Consider the following 20,530-nt stretch of genomic DNA (forward strand, 5'->3'; position numbering starts at 1 on the left):
TTTCCGGTTACGGCCTTGTGCCACAGTTTTTAAGCGCCGTGAGCAGCGTCTCCAGCTCATTGTGACCGTTTGAACAACTTTAAAGAGACTTTACCGGTCAAACCTCAGCACACAACGCCACTTGGGTGCTGAGTGGTAAAGTAAATGTAACTTGTCTCTGACGGTGCTTTTAAGAGCTTTGCTCTCTGAGTGCTCTCTCTCTCTCTCTCTCCTTCTAAACCGACCTATACACACATCCGATCTGTATTTATAATACAGTTCATGTAACATAGTTAAATCTATATTCAGAGAGGCTGGACACATCTGGAAGCCATGCGGCCGAACGCCAAAGCAGAGACAAAGAATTCTCTTTGTCTGAAAATCCCTTGGTGTAATTCATGTGACGACCACCAGTGTGAGCTCCGGCCACATGGTGTCATTAACATAGACTCCATTTTGAATAACGCAAGTTAAACCACCATTTTGAATCTATTATTGCCACGCCTCCTCTCTCCCTCTCCTCCCATTCTGGCTCTAAATTCATAATGGCTCCGCCATCTTGTTTTGTAGTCAATCCGCCATTTTGAGAGTTTTTAGGCCTTGATTCCACGAATCATGATCGGCCGCCATCTTAGATGTGACGTCACCAAGTGACTGCGTCATCGCCACGCCCCCTTTTCTTTTCTCTCTCTCTCTCGCTCTCTCTCACACACACACACACACCCACACACAGACACAGAGACACATTGATAGACACAGACAGATACACACACACAGATACACATAGATGAATACATGTGTTGTTCTAAATTGTGATAAGCGGCTGCTGTTGTTATCTTTGAAATATGGGAGTTTGTTAAAATGATGAATCATTAAATAACACTAACTTTATTTCACATGCATACACATAGACACACACACACAGAGAGACACTTTGACACAGACACACACACACCGAGACAGACATACATAGGTAGACCGCCGGTTTTACATGTATTTTCTGAATTGTGATAAGTGCTGCTGCTGTGTTTATCTTTGAAATATCGGAGCTTGTTAAAATGATGAATCATTGAATAACATTATAACTTTATTTCTCCTTTTTAATAAAATGCTTTTGTAATTAAAGTATCTGTAGTCTGTGATTATTTGTGCATATGTATGTGATTGCAGCTGGATTATGATTGCCTGTGCTCGAACTTAGTAGCCTTCACTGTTAATTAAATAATTATTAATACTAAATATTGAGATTATTGATTTGACATTTATCATTATGAGACTGATATTTATAGATTGTATCGTTGGTCCCTGTAACCAGGGTGGTGCCCCGCGACAATAAGCAATGATTACAGATTTGTATTATTCTTGATTGATAATTTTATTGTTTTCATTGATTATTTTAACTATTATTAATGGATAACCGTATCATTTCGAATTAAATGTGTTACATTTCTTAATTAATAGCTTTATCATTTTTGATTATTTTTAAGAAATAATTGTTATTTTAATAATCATATTTCATGATTATTAATAATTAGCCAACGTCAATTCTACTCCTACTATTGCACAACACTGACCTGTGACCTCTGAATAAACTTGCTTAACTTCAACTTGAGAACGACGACTCCTCTCCTTTGATTTCCACCCGGACCCTAAAAATAAAAATAAAAAATTTCATTAATCAGCTTCCAATACACAAACAAATCATCTACAATGGTGAAGGTTAGGCAGGTTTAAATAAGACAATGATTGATATTGTGTCAGAACATATTTGCGCACTTAAACAGACACACACCCATACAGTCAATGTGCCTTCTCGATGCGAGTAATAAATACCACTGATATGTTCAACTTAACAAGAAAAACCCAGTAAACAATCAAAATAAATATGCACAACAAAATATAGTTTATAATATATAATGTCTGAGGTCCACTTACTGGTCAGATTGAAGTCTTCTGTCCGTTGAAGACGACTCAGGGTCTGTCTCTTTTCTCTGTTGCGATTTCGAATGAGGTGTCCGTTCTCTGACCGAACTCATCTCTGGTGTGAACAAAAGTACTTGGACCCTACAAATAAAAACAAAATATTTAATTACTCAGCTTCTATTGCACAAACAAATCATCCACACTGGTGAAGGTTAGGCAGGTTTAAATAAAGTTTGAAGACCAGTATATGAGGAGTGACTCACGTATCAGCGTCTGCAGTTTGAGGAACCTCAGTCTTCTCCTGGTCTCTGTGTGACGGTCCGAAGGATTTAAGAACAGTTAAAGCTGAATATTAATACTCATAGACTCTAACATAGAGGATATAGACGAATATAAAGATGGACAACATGAGGGCAATCAAAAAGTAAAGCCAGTGTCTCAATCGCCCTCTGGTGGCTGGCTGCAGTATAAGTTATAAATCCCTCCTCCTCCATGTTAGTGGATGGGACATGAACCAAACTTAGTGAAAGCAGATATCAGACTTCACTCGCAGCATGACAGCGTTCGTATCCCAGATATTTTTGCTTAATATCTGGATAGTGGGAGACCATCATTCATCTTTATTTACAGTCTACGGTTATAAAAGATTCTGGTTGAAAGACGTACCTGCTCCGTAGTTTTCTTATTAACAGGACAGCTAAGACTGAAGCAGCGCAAAGGCAGGTCACTACCACAATCCACATCACGACTGTGAGACAAAATGGAGGAATTGTTCATATCTTACACTCAACGACCGGTCAACAGGTCAAATGAGAGACTTGTGAACGTTAACTTACTGAATGCAGCAGATCGAGATCCTTCATCCAAACCTGGGACAAAGAAAAACATCAGAATCACTCAATAATGATCATTCTATGAATGTGTGGCTGTAGAAGTGTTTCTCACCACTGGGAGGCATCAGTTTCACGTCAGGAATCTCCACAAACGCCTCTTTACGACAGGAGAGCACCTGCACGGCACATCCAACAAGTGTGCCAGCATCATGGAAACCTGCCAACATGGCTGTGGCAGTGACAGTGAATGTACCGTTTGTGTTGATCAACACAGTTTGGTTCTGTGAGAGGTAGAAGTCTTGCTGTGTGACGTTGAGAGTTACAGTTGGAGCAGGTCGTCCTGTGGCGGAGCAGGAAACCAGGAACTCATCAGTTGAATTTGATTCTCTCACGTGTAGAACGGGTTCATGCAGCTCTGGGGAGAAAAGAAATGTGTCACACTGTAAAATTACTTTAGTGTTCTTTACTTGATTCAACCCATGTAATGTAAAGTCACAGTATTATTACCATTTCATACTAGAAAGTACAAAGTCAAGGTTGAGTTCAACAGGTTTATTCAGTCATGTTCTCACCATAGACCTTGAGGCAGGTTCTGCCAGGGAGTGCTCCAGCAGGTTTGGGGATGAAGTGGCAGAGGTAGCAGCCTTCATCCTCCTCCGTCACATTCTTGATCACTATTGAGCGGCTGTGCAGTCCACCATCTTTCACCACCACTCTGTCTTTGAAGTCTGACATCACCCTGGAACCAAAGATAGTGTTGGAGGTGGCGAGATTGGTCACGTCATCCATCGTCTGTTTCTGCCATGTGACCTGCACCACCTTTTCAGACTTTAGGACCTGACAGCTGAGGAGAGCATCTTCTCCCACTGCCTCCTCCACAGTCTCCACAGACTGGATTACAGATGTTAGACCTACAGGAGAGGACAGTTGCACATCCAGATGTTTGGTTTCAACAGAGCAGGAACAAAAGGGTTTGCCAGGATGTGAGTCTGAGAAGTCTGAAGTCTGAGCTCTACATTTATTTCAGCTTGATGTATTTCTCTCATTTGTTTCCTTTTTATATTTTCTATATTTAAACTTGCAAAAAAACAACAGCAAATTCCTAGTATGTGTAAATCTGCTTGGAAGTAAAACCTGATTCTTGCTATCTCTCTCTCTCACACACAATTATGACCATTTTCAAAATAAACCCTGAATATTACCCAGTGTGAATGTAAGCTATTATATTTAGTTGCCTTATTCTGAAAGGTTGAGCAGTGAATCAGTTTCCTGTCATCATAAACAGTGTGTCTACGTGGGACCTTTATTGTGAAAGGTCACAAAACGAATGTGAATTTTTTTTTGTGCGGGAAAAGAAACAACGTGTCTCCTGGTTCCAGGTCTTATGTCCCTGTGACTTCTCAGTGAAGGTGAATTAAACCCTCGGCTACATGAACACCACACAACTGAGAACCTGTGACACACAAACAGCAGCAGTGTGACCCGGTGTAATAAACTGTGGTTCATTAAATTATTAATAATAAACTTTTCTTACCTGTCTGGAAGAGTCCTAACGCAAAGAGGACGAGTGTGAGTGCACGAATCATTTCTGTCGCTTAGTGTCCATGAAAGATCAAAGTCCAAAATTAATATTGTGCGCTCAGAGCAATCAAACGTTTGACTCCGCCCACCTTCTTCTTCTTCTGGTGTTAAACGGTGGTAGGCAAAACATCTTATCGGTGCATTACAGACACTTCACGGACCGGAGAGTGGAGCAGTAGATTGGCAGCAAACACATCTAAACTAAAATGTAATAATTTCCTTAAGTCCAGTTTCTTTTAAATAGTTCATGAGAAGATGATGTTTATTCTTTGATGTCTTTCCTTTCAGGTTTTTTTAATGTGATATTTTGCTTTTTCATCTTTTAATCCCGATAGTAATTCTGTTCTTTGCTCATTATATTTGTTCCATTCTATCAATATGTGAGAGACAGTTTCTGGTTGTTTGACGTGTTCCCAGAGTCCAGTTTATGAAGTGATTCATTTAATCCCGAATTCTATACAAATGTCTTCCTGTGTCATTTAAATCTCAGTGTTCTTGTCATGTTTTGTAACTGTATTCGTGAATGACTAGCTTACTGTGTTTTTCTTTCTTTTTTGGAAAATATATATTTGTCCAAACGCCAGTTTTGATCGTAAGTGTGATTTTGTTGTAGTGAGATTTCTGCTGGTCAGTTGCATCATGTGAGGATCCTTATTTCTTATATAGAGCAATGAAGTCACATTCAGACATTACACCAGAATAATTAAAAACTAGAATTAGCACAAAGAACAACGTAGGTTGATGATACAAAGATTGAGTCAGCACGCACACACACTAAATGTGCATTCTACCTAGATGAGCAATAAACAAATGCTAATATGTGCAATATGAAATACAGTTAATCAAAACAAATAAGTAGGAAAAAATGTTTTTATATATAATGTAATACTGATTAAAATTGTACAGATTCACACAGATGTATATTTTAGAATATAAAAAAAGATGTAGTTTGAGTTTCTCCTTTTCTTCACTACATTTCCCATTTGAACAATCTCAACAAATATTAACAACTAAGACCTTTCACTTTTCTCTGTGTTCCAACTTTCTCTTGTTCATTGAGAGAAGTAAACTTTATCGTGTGCTGCCAGGAATTACTACCGGAAAGACGGAAAAAGCAGCCTGGTTAAATCAGAAACGCTCCATGAAAACTTAAAAACAGGTCTGGGTCCATATAGAACAGTGTGTAGGTTAGAATCGGGAGGATTTGTTGTTGTGAACACGTCTATATAGAAAACCCTCCACTGCATCGTGCATGTGTGAAAGGAAAACTGTGGAGAAAGTCTGGAGCCGATTCTCTGGAGATTCACCACAGGACATGTCTGAAGACTGATGTAGACGTGCTGGATACCCCCGTACATTGGACTTTCAGTGGAGACCCAAGGTCCACCTAATGGTCAAAGTCAAGTCTTCTGGCTGTTGAAGACGACTGGCGGTCTGTCTGTTTATTTTTCATCAATTTCGAATGAGGTGTCCGTTTTGTGACCGGACTCTTCTCTGGTGTGAACAAAGGTACTTGGACCCTACAAATGAAAAAAAAAAAATTTGATTAATCAGCTTCCAATACACAAACAAATCATCCACACTGTTGAAGGTTAGGCAGGTTTAAATAAGACAATGATTGATATTGTGTCAGAACATATTTGCGCACTTAAACAGACACACACCCATACAGTCAATGTGCCTTCTCGATGCGAGTAATAAATACCACTGATATGTTCAACTTAACAGGAAAAACCCAGTTAACAATTAAAATAAATATGCACAACCAAAATATAGTTTATAATATATAATGTCTGAGGTCCACTTACTGGTCGGATTGAATTCTTCTAGCTGTTGAAGACGACTCAGGGTCTGTCTCTTTTCTCTGCTGCGATTTCGAATGAGGTGTCCGTTCTCTGACCGAACTCTTCTCTGGTGTGAACAAAGGTACTTGGACCCTACAAATGAAAAAAAAAAAATTTGATTACTCAGCTTCTATTGCACAAACAAATCATCCACAATGGTGAAGGTTAGGCAGGTTTAAATAAAGTTTTAAGACCAGTATATGAAGAGTGACTCACGTATCAGCGTCTGCAGTTTGAGGAACCTCAGTCTTCTCCTGGTCTCTGTGTGACGGTCCGAAGGATCTAAGAACAGTTAAAGCTGAATATTAATACTCATAGACTCTAACAGAGAGGATATAGACGAATATAAAGATGGAAAACATGAGGGCAATCAAAAAGTAAAGCCAGTGTCTCAAGCGCCCTCTGGTGGCTGGCTGCAGTATAAGTTATAAATCCCTCCTCCTCCATGTTAGTGGATGGGACACGGACCAAACTTAGTAAAAACAGATATCAGACTTCACTCGCAGCATGACAGCGTTCGTATCCCAGATATTTTTGCTTAATATCTGGATAGTGGGAGACCACCATTCATCTTTATTTACAGTCTACGGTTGTAAAATATTCTGGTTGAAAGACGTACCTGCTCCGTAGTTTTTGTATTAACAGGACAGCTAAGACTGAAGCAGCACAAAGGCAGGTCACTACCACAATCCACATCACGACTGTGAGACAAAATGGAGGAATTGTTCATATCTTACACTCAACGACTGGTCAACAGGTCAAATGAGAGACTGAACGTTAACTTACTGAATGCAGCAGATCCAGATCCTTCATCCAAACCTGGGACAAAGAAAAAAAACACAATCATTCAGTAGTTATCAGTCTATGAATGTGTTACTTTAGAAGAGTTTCTCACCACTAGGAGGCGTCACTTTCACATCAGGAATCTCCACAAACTCCTCTTTACGACAGGAGTGCACCTGCACGGCACATCCAACCCGTCTGCCAGCATCATGGAAACCTGCCAACACGGCTGTGGCAGTGACAGTGAATGTACCGTTTGTGTTGATCAACACAGTTTGGTTCTGTGAGAGGTAGAAGTCTTGCTCTGTGACGTTGAGAGTTACGGTTGGAGCAGGTCGTCCTGTGACGGAGCAGGAAACCAGGAACTCATCAGTTGAACTTGATTCTCTCACATGTAGAACGGGTTCATGCAGCTCTGGGGAGAAAAGAAATGTGTCACACTGTAAAATGACTTTAGTGTTCTTTACTTGATTCAACCCATGTAATGTTAAGTCACAGTCTTATTACCATTTCATAATATAATACTAGAAAGTACAAAGTCAATGTTGAGTTCAACAGGTTTATTCAGTCAGGTTCTCACCATAGACCTTGAGGCAGGTTCTGCCAGTGAACGCTCCAGCAGGGTTGGTGATGAAGAGGCAGAGGTAGCAGCCTTCATCCTCCTCCGTCACATTCTTGATCACTATGGAGCTGTTGTGCAGTCCACCATCTTTCACCACCACTCTGCCTTTGAAGTCTGACATCACCCTGGAGCCAAAGATAGTGTTGGAGGTGGCAAGATTGGTCACCCCATCCAGCGTCTGTTTCTGCCATGTGACATGCACCACCTTTTCAGACTGTAGGATCTGACAGCTGAGGAGAGCATCTTCTCCCACTGCCTCCTCCACAGTCTCCACAGACTGGATTACAGATGTTAGACCTACAGGAGAGGACAGTTGCACATCCAGATGTTTGGTTTCAACAGAGCAGGATCAAAAGGGTTTGCCAGGATGTGAGTCTGAGAAGTCTAAAGTCTGAGCTCTACATTTATTTCAGCTTGATGTTTTTCTTTCTCAATTGTTTCCTTTTTATATTTTCTATATTTAAACTTGCAAAAAAACAACACAGCAAATTCCTAGTATGTGTAAACCTGCTTGGCAATAAAACCTGATTCTTGCTATCTGTCTCTCTTACACACAATTATGGCCATTTTAAAAATAAACCCTGAATATCACCCAGTTTGAACGTAAGCTATTATATTTAGTTGCCTTATTCTGAAAGGTTGAGCAGTGAATCAGTTTCCTGTCATCATAAACAGTGTGTCTATGTGGGACCTTTATTGTGAAAGATCACTAAACGAAAGTGATTGTGTTTGTGCGGGAAAAGAAACGTGTCTCCTGGTTCCAGATCTTATTTCCCTGTGACTTCTCAGTGAAGGTGAATTAAACCCTCGGCTACATGAACACCACACAACTGAGAACCTGTGACACACAAGCAGCAGCAGTGTGACCCGGTGTAATAAACTGTGATTCATGGATTCACCTTTCTGTGGAAACTAACTGTCAACAGGAGTTTGCTTTCTCTCTCTTTCTCTTTTCTGACCCACAGACTTTACATTTGGTAATTCCTGACATAGTGAACATCACTTCTAGCCCCAGCAAGGAACAAACCATTAGTTTGAAGAGGTGAGACAGGTGACAGGTGAGTTCACCCTTCAGTCAATCAATCGATCTATTCAGCCAGTTTCATTAAGTATTTATACATAAAATTCATAATATCAAACTTTTCTTACCTGTCTGGAAGAGTCCTAACGCAAAGAGGACAAGTGTAAGTGCAGGAATCATTTCTGTCGCTTAGTGTCCATGAAAGATCAAAGTCCAAAATTGCGCGCTCAAAGCAATCAAACGTTTGACTCCGCCCACCTTCTTCTTCTTCTGGTGTTAAATGGTGGTAGGCAAAACATCTTATCGGTGCATTACGGCCACTTCACGGACCGGAGAGTGGAGCAGTAGATTGGCAGCAAACACAACTAAACTAAAATGTAATAATTTCCTTAAGTCCTGTTTCTCTTATAGAGTTCATGAGAAGATGATGTTTATTCTTTGATGACTTTCCTTTCAGGTTTTTTTAATGTGATATTTTGCTTTTCATCTTTTAATCCCGATTGTAATTCTGTTCTTTGCTCATTATATTTGTTCCATTCTATCAATACGTGAGTGACAGTTTCTGGTTGTTTGACTTGTTCCCAGAGTCCAGTTTATGAAGTGATTCATTTAATCCCGAATTCTATACAAATGTCTTCCTGTGTCATTTAAATCTCAGTGTTCTTGTCATGTTTTGTAACTGTATTCGTGAATGACTAACTGACTGTGTTTTCTTTCTTCTTTGGAAAATATATATTTGTCCAAACGCCAGTTTTGATCGTAAGTGTGATTTAGTTGTAGTGAGATTACTGCTGGTCAGTTGCATCATGTGAGGATCCTTATTTCTTATAAAGAGCAATGAAGTCACGTTCAGACATTACACCAGAATATTTAAATTTACTTTTTACATAATGGGGATAAATTGAAAATAAATGAAATAATTAAAAGATAAAATTAGCGCAAAGAACAACGTAGGTTGATGATACAAGGATTGAGTCAGCACGCACACACACTAAATGTGCATTTTACCTAGATGAGCAATAAACAAATGCTAATATGTGCAAAATGAAATACAGCTAATCCAAACAAATATGTAGGGAAAAAAAGGTTATAATATATAATCTGATTTAAACTTAAGAGATTCATACAGATAAACATTTAATCAGGATATTTAAGTTCTCACTTGACTGTGAGGAGCTTTAGAAAAAGGCAGCTTTAAAGAAAGTGCTTAATTTTAGAAGATAAAAAAAAGATGTAGTTTGAGTTTCTCCTTTTCTTAACTACATTTCCCATTTGAACAATCTCAACAAATATTAACAACTAAGACCTTTCACTTTTCTCTTTGTTCCAACTTTCTCTTGTTCATTGAGAGAAGTAAACTTTATCGTGTGCTGCTAGGAATTACTACCGGAAAGAAGGAAAAAGCAGCTCAGGTTAAATCAGAAACGCTCCATGAAAACTTAAAAACAGGTCTGGGTCCATGTAGAACAGTGTCTAAGTTCGAATCGGGAGGATTTGTTGTTGTGAACATGTCTATATAGAAAAACCTCCATTGCATTGTCCATGTGTGAAAGGAAAACTGTGGAGAAAGTCTGGAGCCGATTCTCTGGAGATTCACCACAGGACATGTCTGAAGACTGATGTAGAAGTGCTGGATACCCCCGTACATTGGACTTTCAGTGGAGACCCGAGGTCCACCTACTGGCCAAAGTTAAGTCTTTTGGCTGTTGAAGACGACTGGCGGTCTGTCTCTTTATTTTTCATCAATTTCGAATGAGGTGTCCGTTTTGTGACCGAACTCTTCTCTGGTGTGAACAAAGGTACTTTGACCCTACAAATAAAAACAAAATATTTCATTAATCAGCTTCCAATACACAAACAAATCATCCACACTGTTGAAGGTTAGGCAGGTTTAACTAATACAATGATTGATATTATGTCAGAACATATTTGAGCACTTAAACACACACACACACACACACACACACCCATACAGTCAATGTGCCTTCCCGATGCGAGTAATAAATACCACTGATATGTTCAATTTAATAAGAAAAACCCAGTTAACAATCAAAATAAATATGCACAACAAAAATATAGTTTATAATATATAATGTCTGAGGTCCACTTACTGGTCAGATTGAATTCTTCTGGCTGTTGAAGACGACTCAGGGTCTGTCTCTTTTCTCTGCTGCGATTTCGAATGAGGTGTCCGTTCTCTGACCGAACTCTTCTCTGGTGTGAACAAAGCTACTTGGACCCTACAAATAAAAATAAAAAAATTTAATTGCTCAGGTTCTATTGCACAAACAAATCATCCACACTGGTGAAGGTTAGGCAGGTTTAAATAAAGTTTGAAGACCAGTATATGAAGAGTGACTCACGTATCAGCATCTGCAGTTTGAGGAACCTCAGTCTTCTCCTTGTCTCTGTGTGACGGTCCGAAGGATTTAAGAACAGTTAAAGCTGAATATTAATACTCATAGACTCTAACATCGAAGATATAGACGTATATAAAGATGGAGGACATGAGGGCAATCCAAAAGTGAAGCCAAGCATCTCAATCGCCCTCTGGTGACTGGCTATAGTATAAGTTATAATCCCTCCTCCTCCATGTTAGTGGATGGGACATGGACCAAACTTAGTGAAAGCACATATCAGACTCCACGTGCACGGCATGGCAGCGTTCGTATCCCAGATATTTTGGCTTTATATCTGGCTAGTGGGAGACCGTCATCTATCTTTATTTACAGTCTATGGTTATAACAGATTCATGTTGAAAGACGTACCTGCTCCTTCGTTTTTGTATTAACAGGACAGCTAAGACTGAAGCAGCACAAAGGCAGGTCACTACCACAATCCACATCACGACTGTGAGACAAAATGGAGGAATTGTTCATATCTTACACTCAACGACTGGTCAACAGGTCAAATGAGAGACTGAATGTTAACTTACTGAATGCAGCAGATCCAGATCCCTCATCCAAACCTGGGACAAAGAAAAACATCAGGATCATTCAATAATGATCAGTCTATGAATGTGTGGCTGTAGAAGTGTTTCTCACCACTAGGAGGCGTCAGTTTCACGTCAGGAATCTCCACAAACGCCTCTTTACTACGGGAGAGCACCTGCACGGCACATCCAACCAGTGTGCCAGCATCATGGAAACCTGCCAACACGGCTGTGACAGTGACAGTGAATGTACCGTTTGTGTTGATCAACACAGTTTGGTTCTGTGAGAGGTAGAAGTCTTGCTGTGTGACGTTGAGAGTTACGGTTGGAGCAGGTCGTCCTGTGGCGGAGCAGGAAACCAGGAACTCATCACTTGAACTTGATTCTCTCACGTGTAGAACGGGTTCATGCAGCTCTGGGGAGAAAAGAAACGTTTCACACTGTAAAATGACTTTAGTGTTCTTTACTGGATTCAACCCATGTAATGTAAAGTCACAGTCTTATTACCATTTCATACTAGAAAGTACAAAGTCAAGGTTGAGTTCAACAGGTTTATTCAGTCATATTCTCACCATAGACCCTGAGGCAGGTTCTGCCAGGGAGTGCTCCAGCAGGTTTGGTGATGAAGTGGCAGAGGTAGCAGCCTTCATCCTCCTTCGTCACATTCTTGATCACTATGGAGCGGCTGTGCAGTCCACCATCTTTCACCTCCACTTTGCCTCTGAAGTCTGACATCACCCTGGAGCCAGAGACAGTGTTGGAGGTGGCGAGATTGGTCACGTCATCCATCGTCTGTTTCTGCCATGTGACCTGCACCACCTTTTCAGACTTTAGGATCTGACAGCTGAGGAGAGCATCTTCTCCCACTGCCTCCTCCACAGTCTCCACAGACTGGATTACAGATGTTAGACCTACAGGAGAGGACAGTTGCACATCCAGATGTTTGGTTTCAACAGAGCAGGAACAGAAGGGTTTGCCAGGATGTGAGTCTGAGAAATCTGAAGTCTGAGCTCTACATTTATTTCAGCTTGATGTTTTTCTTTCTCAATTGTTTCCTTTTTATATTTTCTATATTTAAACTTGCAAACAAAAACAACAGCAAATTCCTAGTATGTGTAAACCTGCTTGGCAATAAAACCTGATTCTTGCTATCTCTCTCTCTTACACACAATAATGACCTTTTTCAAAATAAACCCTGAATACCACCCAGTGTGAACGTAAGCTATTATATTTAGTTGCCTTATTCTGAAAGGTTGAGCAGTGAATCAGTTTCCTGTCATTATAAACAGTATGTCTGAATGGGACCTTTATTGTGAAAGGTCACTACACGAAAGTGTTTTTTTTGTGCGAGAAAAGAAACAACATGTCTCCTGGTTCAAGTTCTTATTTCCCTGTGACTTCTCAGTGAAGGTGAATTAAACCCTCGGCTACATGAACACCACACAACTGAGAACCTGTGACACACAAACAGCAGCAGTGTGACCCGGTGTAATAAACTGTGGTTCATGGATTCACCTTTCTTTGGAAACTAACTGTCAACAGGTGTTTGATCTATTCAGCCAGTGCCATTAAGTATTTATACATTAAATTATTAATAATAAACTTTTCTTACCTGTCTGGAAGAGTCCTAACGCAAAGAGGACGAGTGTAAGTGCAGGAATCATTTCTGTCGCTTAGTGTCCATGAAAGATCAAAGTCCAAAATTAATATTGTGCGCTCAGAGCCATCAAACGTTTGACTCCGCCCACCTTCTTCTTCTTCTGGTGTTAAATGGTGGTAGGCAAAACATCTTATCGGTGCATTACAGCCACTTCACGGACCGGAGAGTGGAGCAGTAGATTGGCAGCAAACACAACTAAACTAAAATGTAATAATTTCCTTAAGTCCTGTTTCTCTTAGAGTTCATGAGAAGATGATGTTTATCCTTTGATGTCTTTCCTTTCAGGTTTTTTTTATTTTGCTTTTCATCTTTTAATCCCAATAGTAATTCTGTTCTTTGCTCATTATATTTGTTCCATTCTATCAATACGTGAGTGACAGTTTCTGGTTATTTGACTTGTTCCCAGAGTCCAGTTTATGAAGTGATTCATTTAATCCCGAACACTATACAAATGTCTTCCTGTGTCATTTGAATCCCAGTGTTCTTGTGATGATTTGTGACTGTATTCGTGAATGACTAACTGACTGTGTTTTCTTTCTTCTTTGGAAAATATATATTTGTCCAAACGCCAGTTTTGATCGTAAGTGTGATTTAGTTGTAGTGAGATTTCTGCTGGTCAGTTGCATCATGTGAGGATCCTTATTTCTTATATAGAGCAATGAAGTCACATTCAGACATTACACCAGAATATTTAAATTTACTTTTTACATAATGGGGATAAATTGAAAATAAATGAAACAATTAAAAGATAAAATTAGCACAAAGAACAATGTAGGTTGATGATACAATGATTGAGTCAACACACAAGCACACACACTAAATGTGCATTCTACCTAGGTGAGCAATAAACAAATGCTAATATGTGCAATATGAAATACAGTTAATCAAAACAAATAAGTAGGAAAAAAGGTTTTTATATATAATGTCTGATTAAAGTTGTACAGATTCATACAGATATATATTTTAGAAGATAAAAAAAGATGCAGTTTGAGTTTCTCCTTTTCTTCACTACATTTCCCATTTGAACAATCTCAACAAATATTAACAACTAAGACCTTTCACTTTTCTCTTTGTTCCAACTTTCTCTTGTTCATTGAGAGAAGTAAACTTTATCGTGTGCTGCCAGGAATTACTACCGGAAAGACGGAAAAAGCAGCTCAGGTTAAATCAGAAACGCTCCATGAAAACTTAAAAACAGGTCTGGGTCCATATAGAACAGTGTCTAGGTTAGAATCGGGAGGATTTGTTGTTGTGAACACATCTGTATAGAAAACCCTCCACTGCATCGTGCATGTGTGAAAGGAAAACTGTGGAGAAAGTCTGGAGCCGATTCTCTGGAGATTCACCACAGGACATGTCTGAAGACTGATGTAGAAGTGCTGGATACCCCCGTGCATTGGACTTTCAGTGGAGACCTGAGGTCCACCTACTGGTCAAAGTGAAGTCTTCTGGCTGTTGGAGATGACTGGCGGTCTGTCTGTTTATTTTTCATCAATTTCGAATGAGGTGTCCGTTTTGTGACCGAACTCTTCTATGGTGTGAACAACGCTGCTCTGACCCTAAAAATAAAAACAAAATATTTCATTAATCAGCTTCCAATACACAAACAAATCATCTACAATGGTGAAGGTTAGGCAGGTTTAAATAATACAATGATTGATATTGTGTAAGAACATATTTCCGCACTTAAACAGACACACACACACACACACCAATACAGTCAATGTGCCTTCTCGATGCGAGTAATAAATACCACTGACATGTTCAACTTAACAAGAAAAACCCAGTTAACAATCAAAATAAATATGCACATAAAAATATAGTTTATAATATATAAAGTCTGAGGTCCACTTACTTGTCAGATTGAGTTCTTCTGTCTGTTGAAGACGACTCAGGGTCTGTCTCTTTTCCACGCTGCGATTTCGAATGAGGTGTCCGTTCTCTGACCGAACTCTTCTCTGGTGTGAACGAAGGTACTTTGAACCTACAAATGAAAAAAATAAAATTTGATTACTCAGCTTCTATTGCACAAACAAATCATCCACACTGGTGAAGGTCAGGCAGGTTTAAATAAAGTTTGAAGACCAGTATATGAAGAGTGACTCACGTATCAGCGTCTGCAGTTTGAGAAACCTCAGTCTTCTCCTGGTCTCTGTGTGACAGTCTGAAGGATCTAAGAACAGTTAAAGCTGAATATTAACGCTCATAGATTCTAACATAGAGGAAATAGACGTGTATAAAATGGACGACATTACGACAATCCAAAAGTGAAGCCGTCTCTATCGCCCTCTGGTGGCTGGCTACGATGAGAAGTGATGTTTCGACCCGTGACTCACTATCACCTCTTCCTCTGTTTCTCTGGAGCTTCTTCTCATTTCACCTACTTTCTTTTGCTCTGTCCCTTTCTTCCCGCCATCTCTCTTTTTCAGCCCTGATGAGTATACTTTGGATCTCAGCCTTGCTATAATTTACGGCCATATCTCCAGTTCTTTTCCTTGTTGCTCCTTATGCGTATTCTTTTTTTGGAAAATATCAATTTGTCCAAACGCCAGCTTTGATCGTAAGTTTGATTTAGTTGTAGTGAGATTTCTGCTGGTCAGTTGCATCATGTGAGGATCCTTATTTCTTATGAAGAGCAATGAAGTCACGTTCAGACATTACAGCAGAATATTTAAATTGACAATGATGGGCATAATTGGAAAATAAATGAAATAATTAAGAATTAGAATTAGCACACAAAGTACAACGAAAAATTACAATACAATGATTGAGATTATTTCAGAACATAGATGCGCACGCGCACACACACACACACACACATAGTAAATGTGCCTTCTAGATGTGAATAATAAATGCTGTTGATATGCTCAACATAACAGGAAAACCCCAGTTAATAATCAAAATAAATATGCTCAACAAAAATATAGTTTATAATATATAATGTCTGAGCTCCACCTACTGGTCAGATTGAGTTCTTCTGGCTGTTGAAGACGACTCAGGGTCTGTCTCTTTTCTCTGCTTGGATTCTGAAGGAGGTGACTGTTCTCTGACGGGAGTCTTCTCTGGTGTGAACAAAGACACTTTGACCCTAAAAATAAAAACAAAATAATTCATTACTCCGCTTCCATTGCACAAACAAATCATCCACACTGGTGAAGGTTAGGCAGGTTTAAATAATACAATGATTTAGATTATTTCAGAACATAGATGCGCACTTAAACAGACACACACACAAACACACCCACACAACCATACAGTAAATCTGCCTTCTCGATGTGAGTAATAAATACCACGTATCAGCGTCTGCAGTTTGAGAAACCTCAGTCTTCTCCTGGTCTCTGTGTGACAGACTGAAGGATCTAAGAACAGTTAAAGCTGAATATTAACGCTCATAGATTCTAACATAGAGGAAATAGACGTGTATAAAGATGGACGACATGAGGGCAATCCAAAAGTGAAGCCAAAGTGTCTCTATCGCCCTCTGGTGGCTGGCTACGATGAGAAGTGATGTTTCAACCTGTGACTCATTCTCGATACTATCACCTCTTCCTCTGTTTCTCTGGAGCTTCTTCTCATTTCACCTACATTCTTTTCCTCTGTTCCTTTCTTCTGCCATCTCTCTTTTTCAGTCCTGATGATTATACTTTGGATCTCTGCCTTGCTATAATTTACGGCCATATCTCCAGTTGTTTCCTTATTGATTCTTATGTTTATTAGTATTTCCCGAAAATATATATTTGTCCGATCTCCAGTTTTGATCGTAAGTGTGATTTTGTTGTAGTGAGATTTCTGCTGGTCAGTTGCATCATGTGAGGATCCTTATTTCTTATGAAGAGCAAGAAAACACGTTCAGACATTACAGCAGAATATTTAAATTGACAATGATGGGCATAATTGGAAAATAAATGAAATAATTAAAAACTAGACTTAGTACACAAAGCACAACGTAAGTTTATGATACAATGATTCAGATTATGTCAGAACATACATGCGCACACACACACACACAAACAACCATACAGTAAATGTGCCTTCTAAATATTTGAGTAAAAAATAACGCTGATATCTGCAATATGACAAGAAAAATACAGTTAACAATCAAAATAAGTATTCAGAACAAAAATATAGTTTATAATATATAATGTCTGAGGTCCACTTACTGGTCAGATTGAGTTCTTCTGTCTGTTGAAGACGACTCAGGGTCTGTCTCTTTTCTCTGCTTGGATTCTGAAGGAGGTGACTGTTCTCTGACCGGAGTCTTCTCTGGTGTGAACAAAGGAACTTTGACACTAAAAAAACAATATATTTCATTACTCAGCTTCTATTGCACAAACAAATCATCCACAATGGTGAAGGTTAGGCAGGTTTAAATAAAGTTTTAAGACCAGTATATGAAGAGGGACTAACGTATCAGCGTCTGCAGTTTGAGGAACCTCAGTCTTCTCCTGGTCTCTGTGTGACGGTCCGAAAGATTAAAGAACAGTTAAAGCTGAATATAAACGTTCATAGACTCTAACATAGAGGATATAGACGTAAATAAAGATTGACGACATGACGGCAATCCAAAAGTGAAGCCAAGTGTCTCAATTGTCCTCTGGTGGCTGGCTATAGTATAAATTATAATCCCTCCTCCTCCATGTTAGTGGATGGGACATGGACCAAACATATTTTGGCTTTATATCTGGATAGTGGGAGACCGTCATCTATCTTTATTTACAGTCTATGTTTATAATAGATTCATGTTGAAAGACGTACCTGCTCCATCGTTTTTGTAAAAACTGGACACCAAAGACAATGCAAATGAAGGTCACTACCACAATCAACATCTTGACTGTGAGACAAAATGGAAGAATTGTTCATAACTTACACTCAACGACTGGTCAACAGGTCAAATGAGAGACTTGTGAACGTTAACTTACTGAATACAGCAGATCGAGATCCTTCCTCCAAACCTGGGACAAAGAAAAACATCAGAATCACTCAATAATTATCAGTCTATGAATGTGTTACTTTAGAAGTGTTTCTCACCACTAGTAGGCGTCAGTTTCACTTCAGGAATCTCCACAAACACCTCTTTACTACGGGAGAGCACCTGCACGGCACATCCAACCAGTGTGCCAGCATCATGGAAACCTGCCAACACGTCTGTGGCAGTGACACTGAATGTACCGTTTGTGTTGATCAACACAGTTTGGTTCTGTGAGAGGTAGAAGTCTTGCTGTGTGACGTTGAGAGTTACGGTTGGAGCAGGTCGTCCTGTGATGGAGCAGGAAACCAGGAACTCATCAGTTGAACTTGATTCTCTCACGTGTAGAACGGGTTCATGCAGCTCTGGGGAGAAAAGAAATGTGTCACACTGTAAAATGACTTTAGTGTTCTTCACTTGATTCAACCCATGTAATGTAAAGTCACAGTCTTATTACCATTTCATACTAGAAAGTACAAAGTCAAGGTTGAGTTCAACAGGTTTATTCAGTCATGTTCTCACCATAGACCTTGAGGCAGGTTCTGCCAGGGAGCGCTCCAGCAGGGTTGGTGATGAAGAGGCAGAGGTAGCAGCCTTCATCCTCCTCCGTCACATTCTTGATCACTATGGAGCTGTTGTGCAGTCCACCATCTTTCACCACCACTCTGTCTTTGAAGTCTGACATCACCCTGGAGCCATGTATATTGTTGGAGATGGCGAGATTGGTCACCCCACCCAGCGTCTGTTTCTGCCATGTGACCTGCACCACATTTTCAGACTGTAGGATCTGACAGCTGAGGAGAGCATCTTCTCCCACTGCCTCCTCCACAGTCTCCACAGACTGGATTACAGATGTCAGACCTACAGGAGAGGACAGTTGCACATCCAGATGTTTGGTTTCAACAGAGCATGTGTGTGCAGGAACAAAGGATGTGGTTCTGAACGCAGAAGTCTGAGCTTTTCATTTGTTTTAGCTTGCAGTATTTCTTTCGCAATTGTTGTTTCCTATTTTTATATTTTCTATATTTAAACTTGCACAAACACAACACAGCAAATTACTTGTATGTGTAAACCTGCTCGGCAACAAAACCTGATTCTTGTTATCTCTCTCTCTCTCTCACACACAATTATGACCATTTTCAAGATAAACCCTGAACATCACCAAGTGTGAATGTGAGCTTTTGTATTTAGTTGCCTTATTGTGAAAGGTTGGTCAATATATATGTGTTTTCTGTCATCATAAAAAGTGTGTCTATGTTGGACTTTTATTTTGAAGGGTCAATGAACGGAAGTGGTTGCTTTTGTATTCGTTTTACTTTGTACTGTCAGTCGTCCTGGTTCAAGATCTTATTCCACTGTTACTTCTCAGTGAAGGTGATTTTTATTTATTTTAGCTTAATGTTTTTCTTTCTCAATTTTTTTATTGCCTATTTGTATAATTTCCATATTAAAATTTGCACAGATATAACAGCAAATTCCTTGTATGTGTAAACCTGCTCGGCAATAAAACCTGATCTCTCTCTCTCTCTCTCTCTCACACACAATTATGACCATTTTCAAGATAAACCCGAACATCACCCAGTGTGAATGTGAGTCTTTTTATATAGCCACCTTATTGTGAAAGCTTGGTCATTAAATCAGTTTCCTGTCATTATAAACAGTGTGTCTGAATGGGACCTTTATTGTGAAAGGTCACTAAACGAAAGTGGGTTTTTTTGTGCGGGAAAAGAAACAACGTGTCTCCTGTTCCAGATCTTATTTCCCTGTGACTTCTCAGTGAAGGTGAATTAAACCCTCGGCTACATGAACACCACACAACTGAGAACCTGTGACACACAAGCAGCAGCAGTGTGACCCGGTGTAATAAACTGTGATTCATGGATTCACCTTTCTGTGGAAACTAACTGTCAACAGGTGTTTGCTTTCTCTCTCTCTTTCTCTTTTCTAACCCACAGACTTTACATTTTGGTATTTCCTCACATATTGAACATCACTTCTCACCGCGGCAAGGAACAAACCATTAGTTTGAAGGGGTGAGACAGGTGACAGGTGGACTCGCGTTTCAGTCAATAAATCGATCTGTTCAGCCAGTTTCATTAAGTATTTATTTAAACATTAAATTAATAATATTATACTTTTCTTACCTGTCTGGAAGAGTCCTAACACAAAGAGGACGAGTGTATGTGCAGGAATCATCTCTGTCGCACAGTGTCCATGAAAGAACTAAATCAAATATTGCGCGCTCAGAGGAATCAAGCGTTTTCCTCTTTGCCCCCGCCCACCTAAAATTATCGGTGTTACCGCCACCTGCTGGTCTGGAGTGTAAGTCAGTGAGTTTTTAAGATTCTGTCTCGTTTATTTTGGACAGACTATAAATAAATGCTCC

The 20,530-nt window shown here is 39.5% G+C and overlaps 3 protein-coding genes across 3 annotated transcripts; all 3 read right to left on the reverse strand.

Annotated features, from left to right (window-relative positions):
* Positions 1 to 2,809: 2,809 nt before the first annotated feature.
* On the reverse strand, positions 2,810 to 4,406 carry LOC128431339 (OX-2 membrane glycoprotein). Its single transcript, XM_053417621.1, has 3 exons — positions 4,270 to 4,406; positions 3,308 to 3,646; positions 2,810 to 3,150 (listed from the first exon to the last, which is right to left on the reverse strand). Exons 1-3 carry the CDS (start codon positions 4,319 to 4,321, stop codon positions 2,810 to 2,812), a joined length of 732 nt encoding a protein of 243 aa, XP_053273596.1. The 5' UTR covers positions 4,322 to 4,406.
* Positions 4,407 to 5,020: 614 nt separating this feature from the next.
* On the reverse strand, positions 5,021 to 13,266 carry LOC128430917 (butyrophilin-like protein 2). Its single transcript, XM_053417048.1, has 10 exons — positions 13,131 to 13,266; positions 12,091 to 12,429; positions 11,631 to 11,933; positions 7,524 to 7,862; positions 7,056 to 7,358; positions 6,947 to 6,979; positions 6,780 to 6,861; positions 6,377 to 6,442; positions 6,125 to 6,253; positions 5,021 to 5,836 (listed from the first exon to the last, which is right to left on the reverse strand). Exons 1-10 carry the CDS (start codon positions 13,180 to 13,182, stop codon positions 5,704 to 5,706), a joined length of 1,779 nt encoding a protein of 592 aa, XP_053273023.1. The 5' UTR covers positions 13,183 to 13,266; the 3' UTR covers positions 5,021 to 5,703.
* Positions 13,267 to 13,855: 589 nt separating this feature from the next.
* LOC128430918 (OX-2 membrane glycoprotein) lies at positions 13,856 to 20,409 on the reverse strand. The gene is made up of 12 exons (XM_053417049.1): positions 20,289 to 20,409; positions 18,667 to 19,005; positions 18,207 to 18,509; positions 18,098 to 18,130; positions 17,934 to 18,009; positions 17,586 to 17,630; positions 17,339 to 17,467; positions 16,469 to 16,537; positions 16,138 to 16,266; positions 15,286 to 15,351; positions 15,034 to 15,162; positions 13,856 to 14,737 (listed from the first exon to the last, which is right to left on the reverse strand). The coding sequence occupies exons 1-12, from the start codon at positions 20,338 to 20,340 to the stop codon at positions 14,710 to 14,712; spliced, it is 1,398 nt and encodes a 465-aa protein (XP_053273024.1). The 5' UTR covers positions 20,341 to 20,409; the 3' UTR covers positions 13,856 to 14,709.
* Between the last annotated feature and the right edge of the window lie 121 nt (positions 20,410 to 20,530).

Source organism: Pleuronectes platessa, chromosome 24, assembly GCF_947347685.1.
Source record: "Pleuronectes platessa chromosome 24, fPlePla1.1, whole genome shotgun sequence".
Lineage (NCBI taxonomy): Eukaryota > Metazoa > Chordata > Actinopteri > Pleuronectiformes > Pleuronectidae > Pleuronectes > Pleuronectes platessa.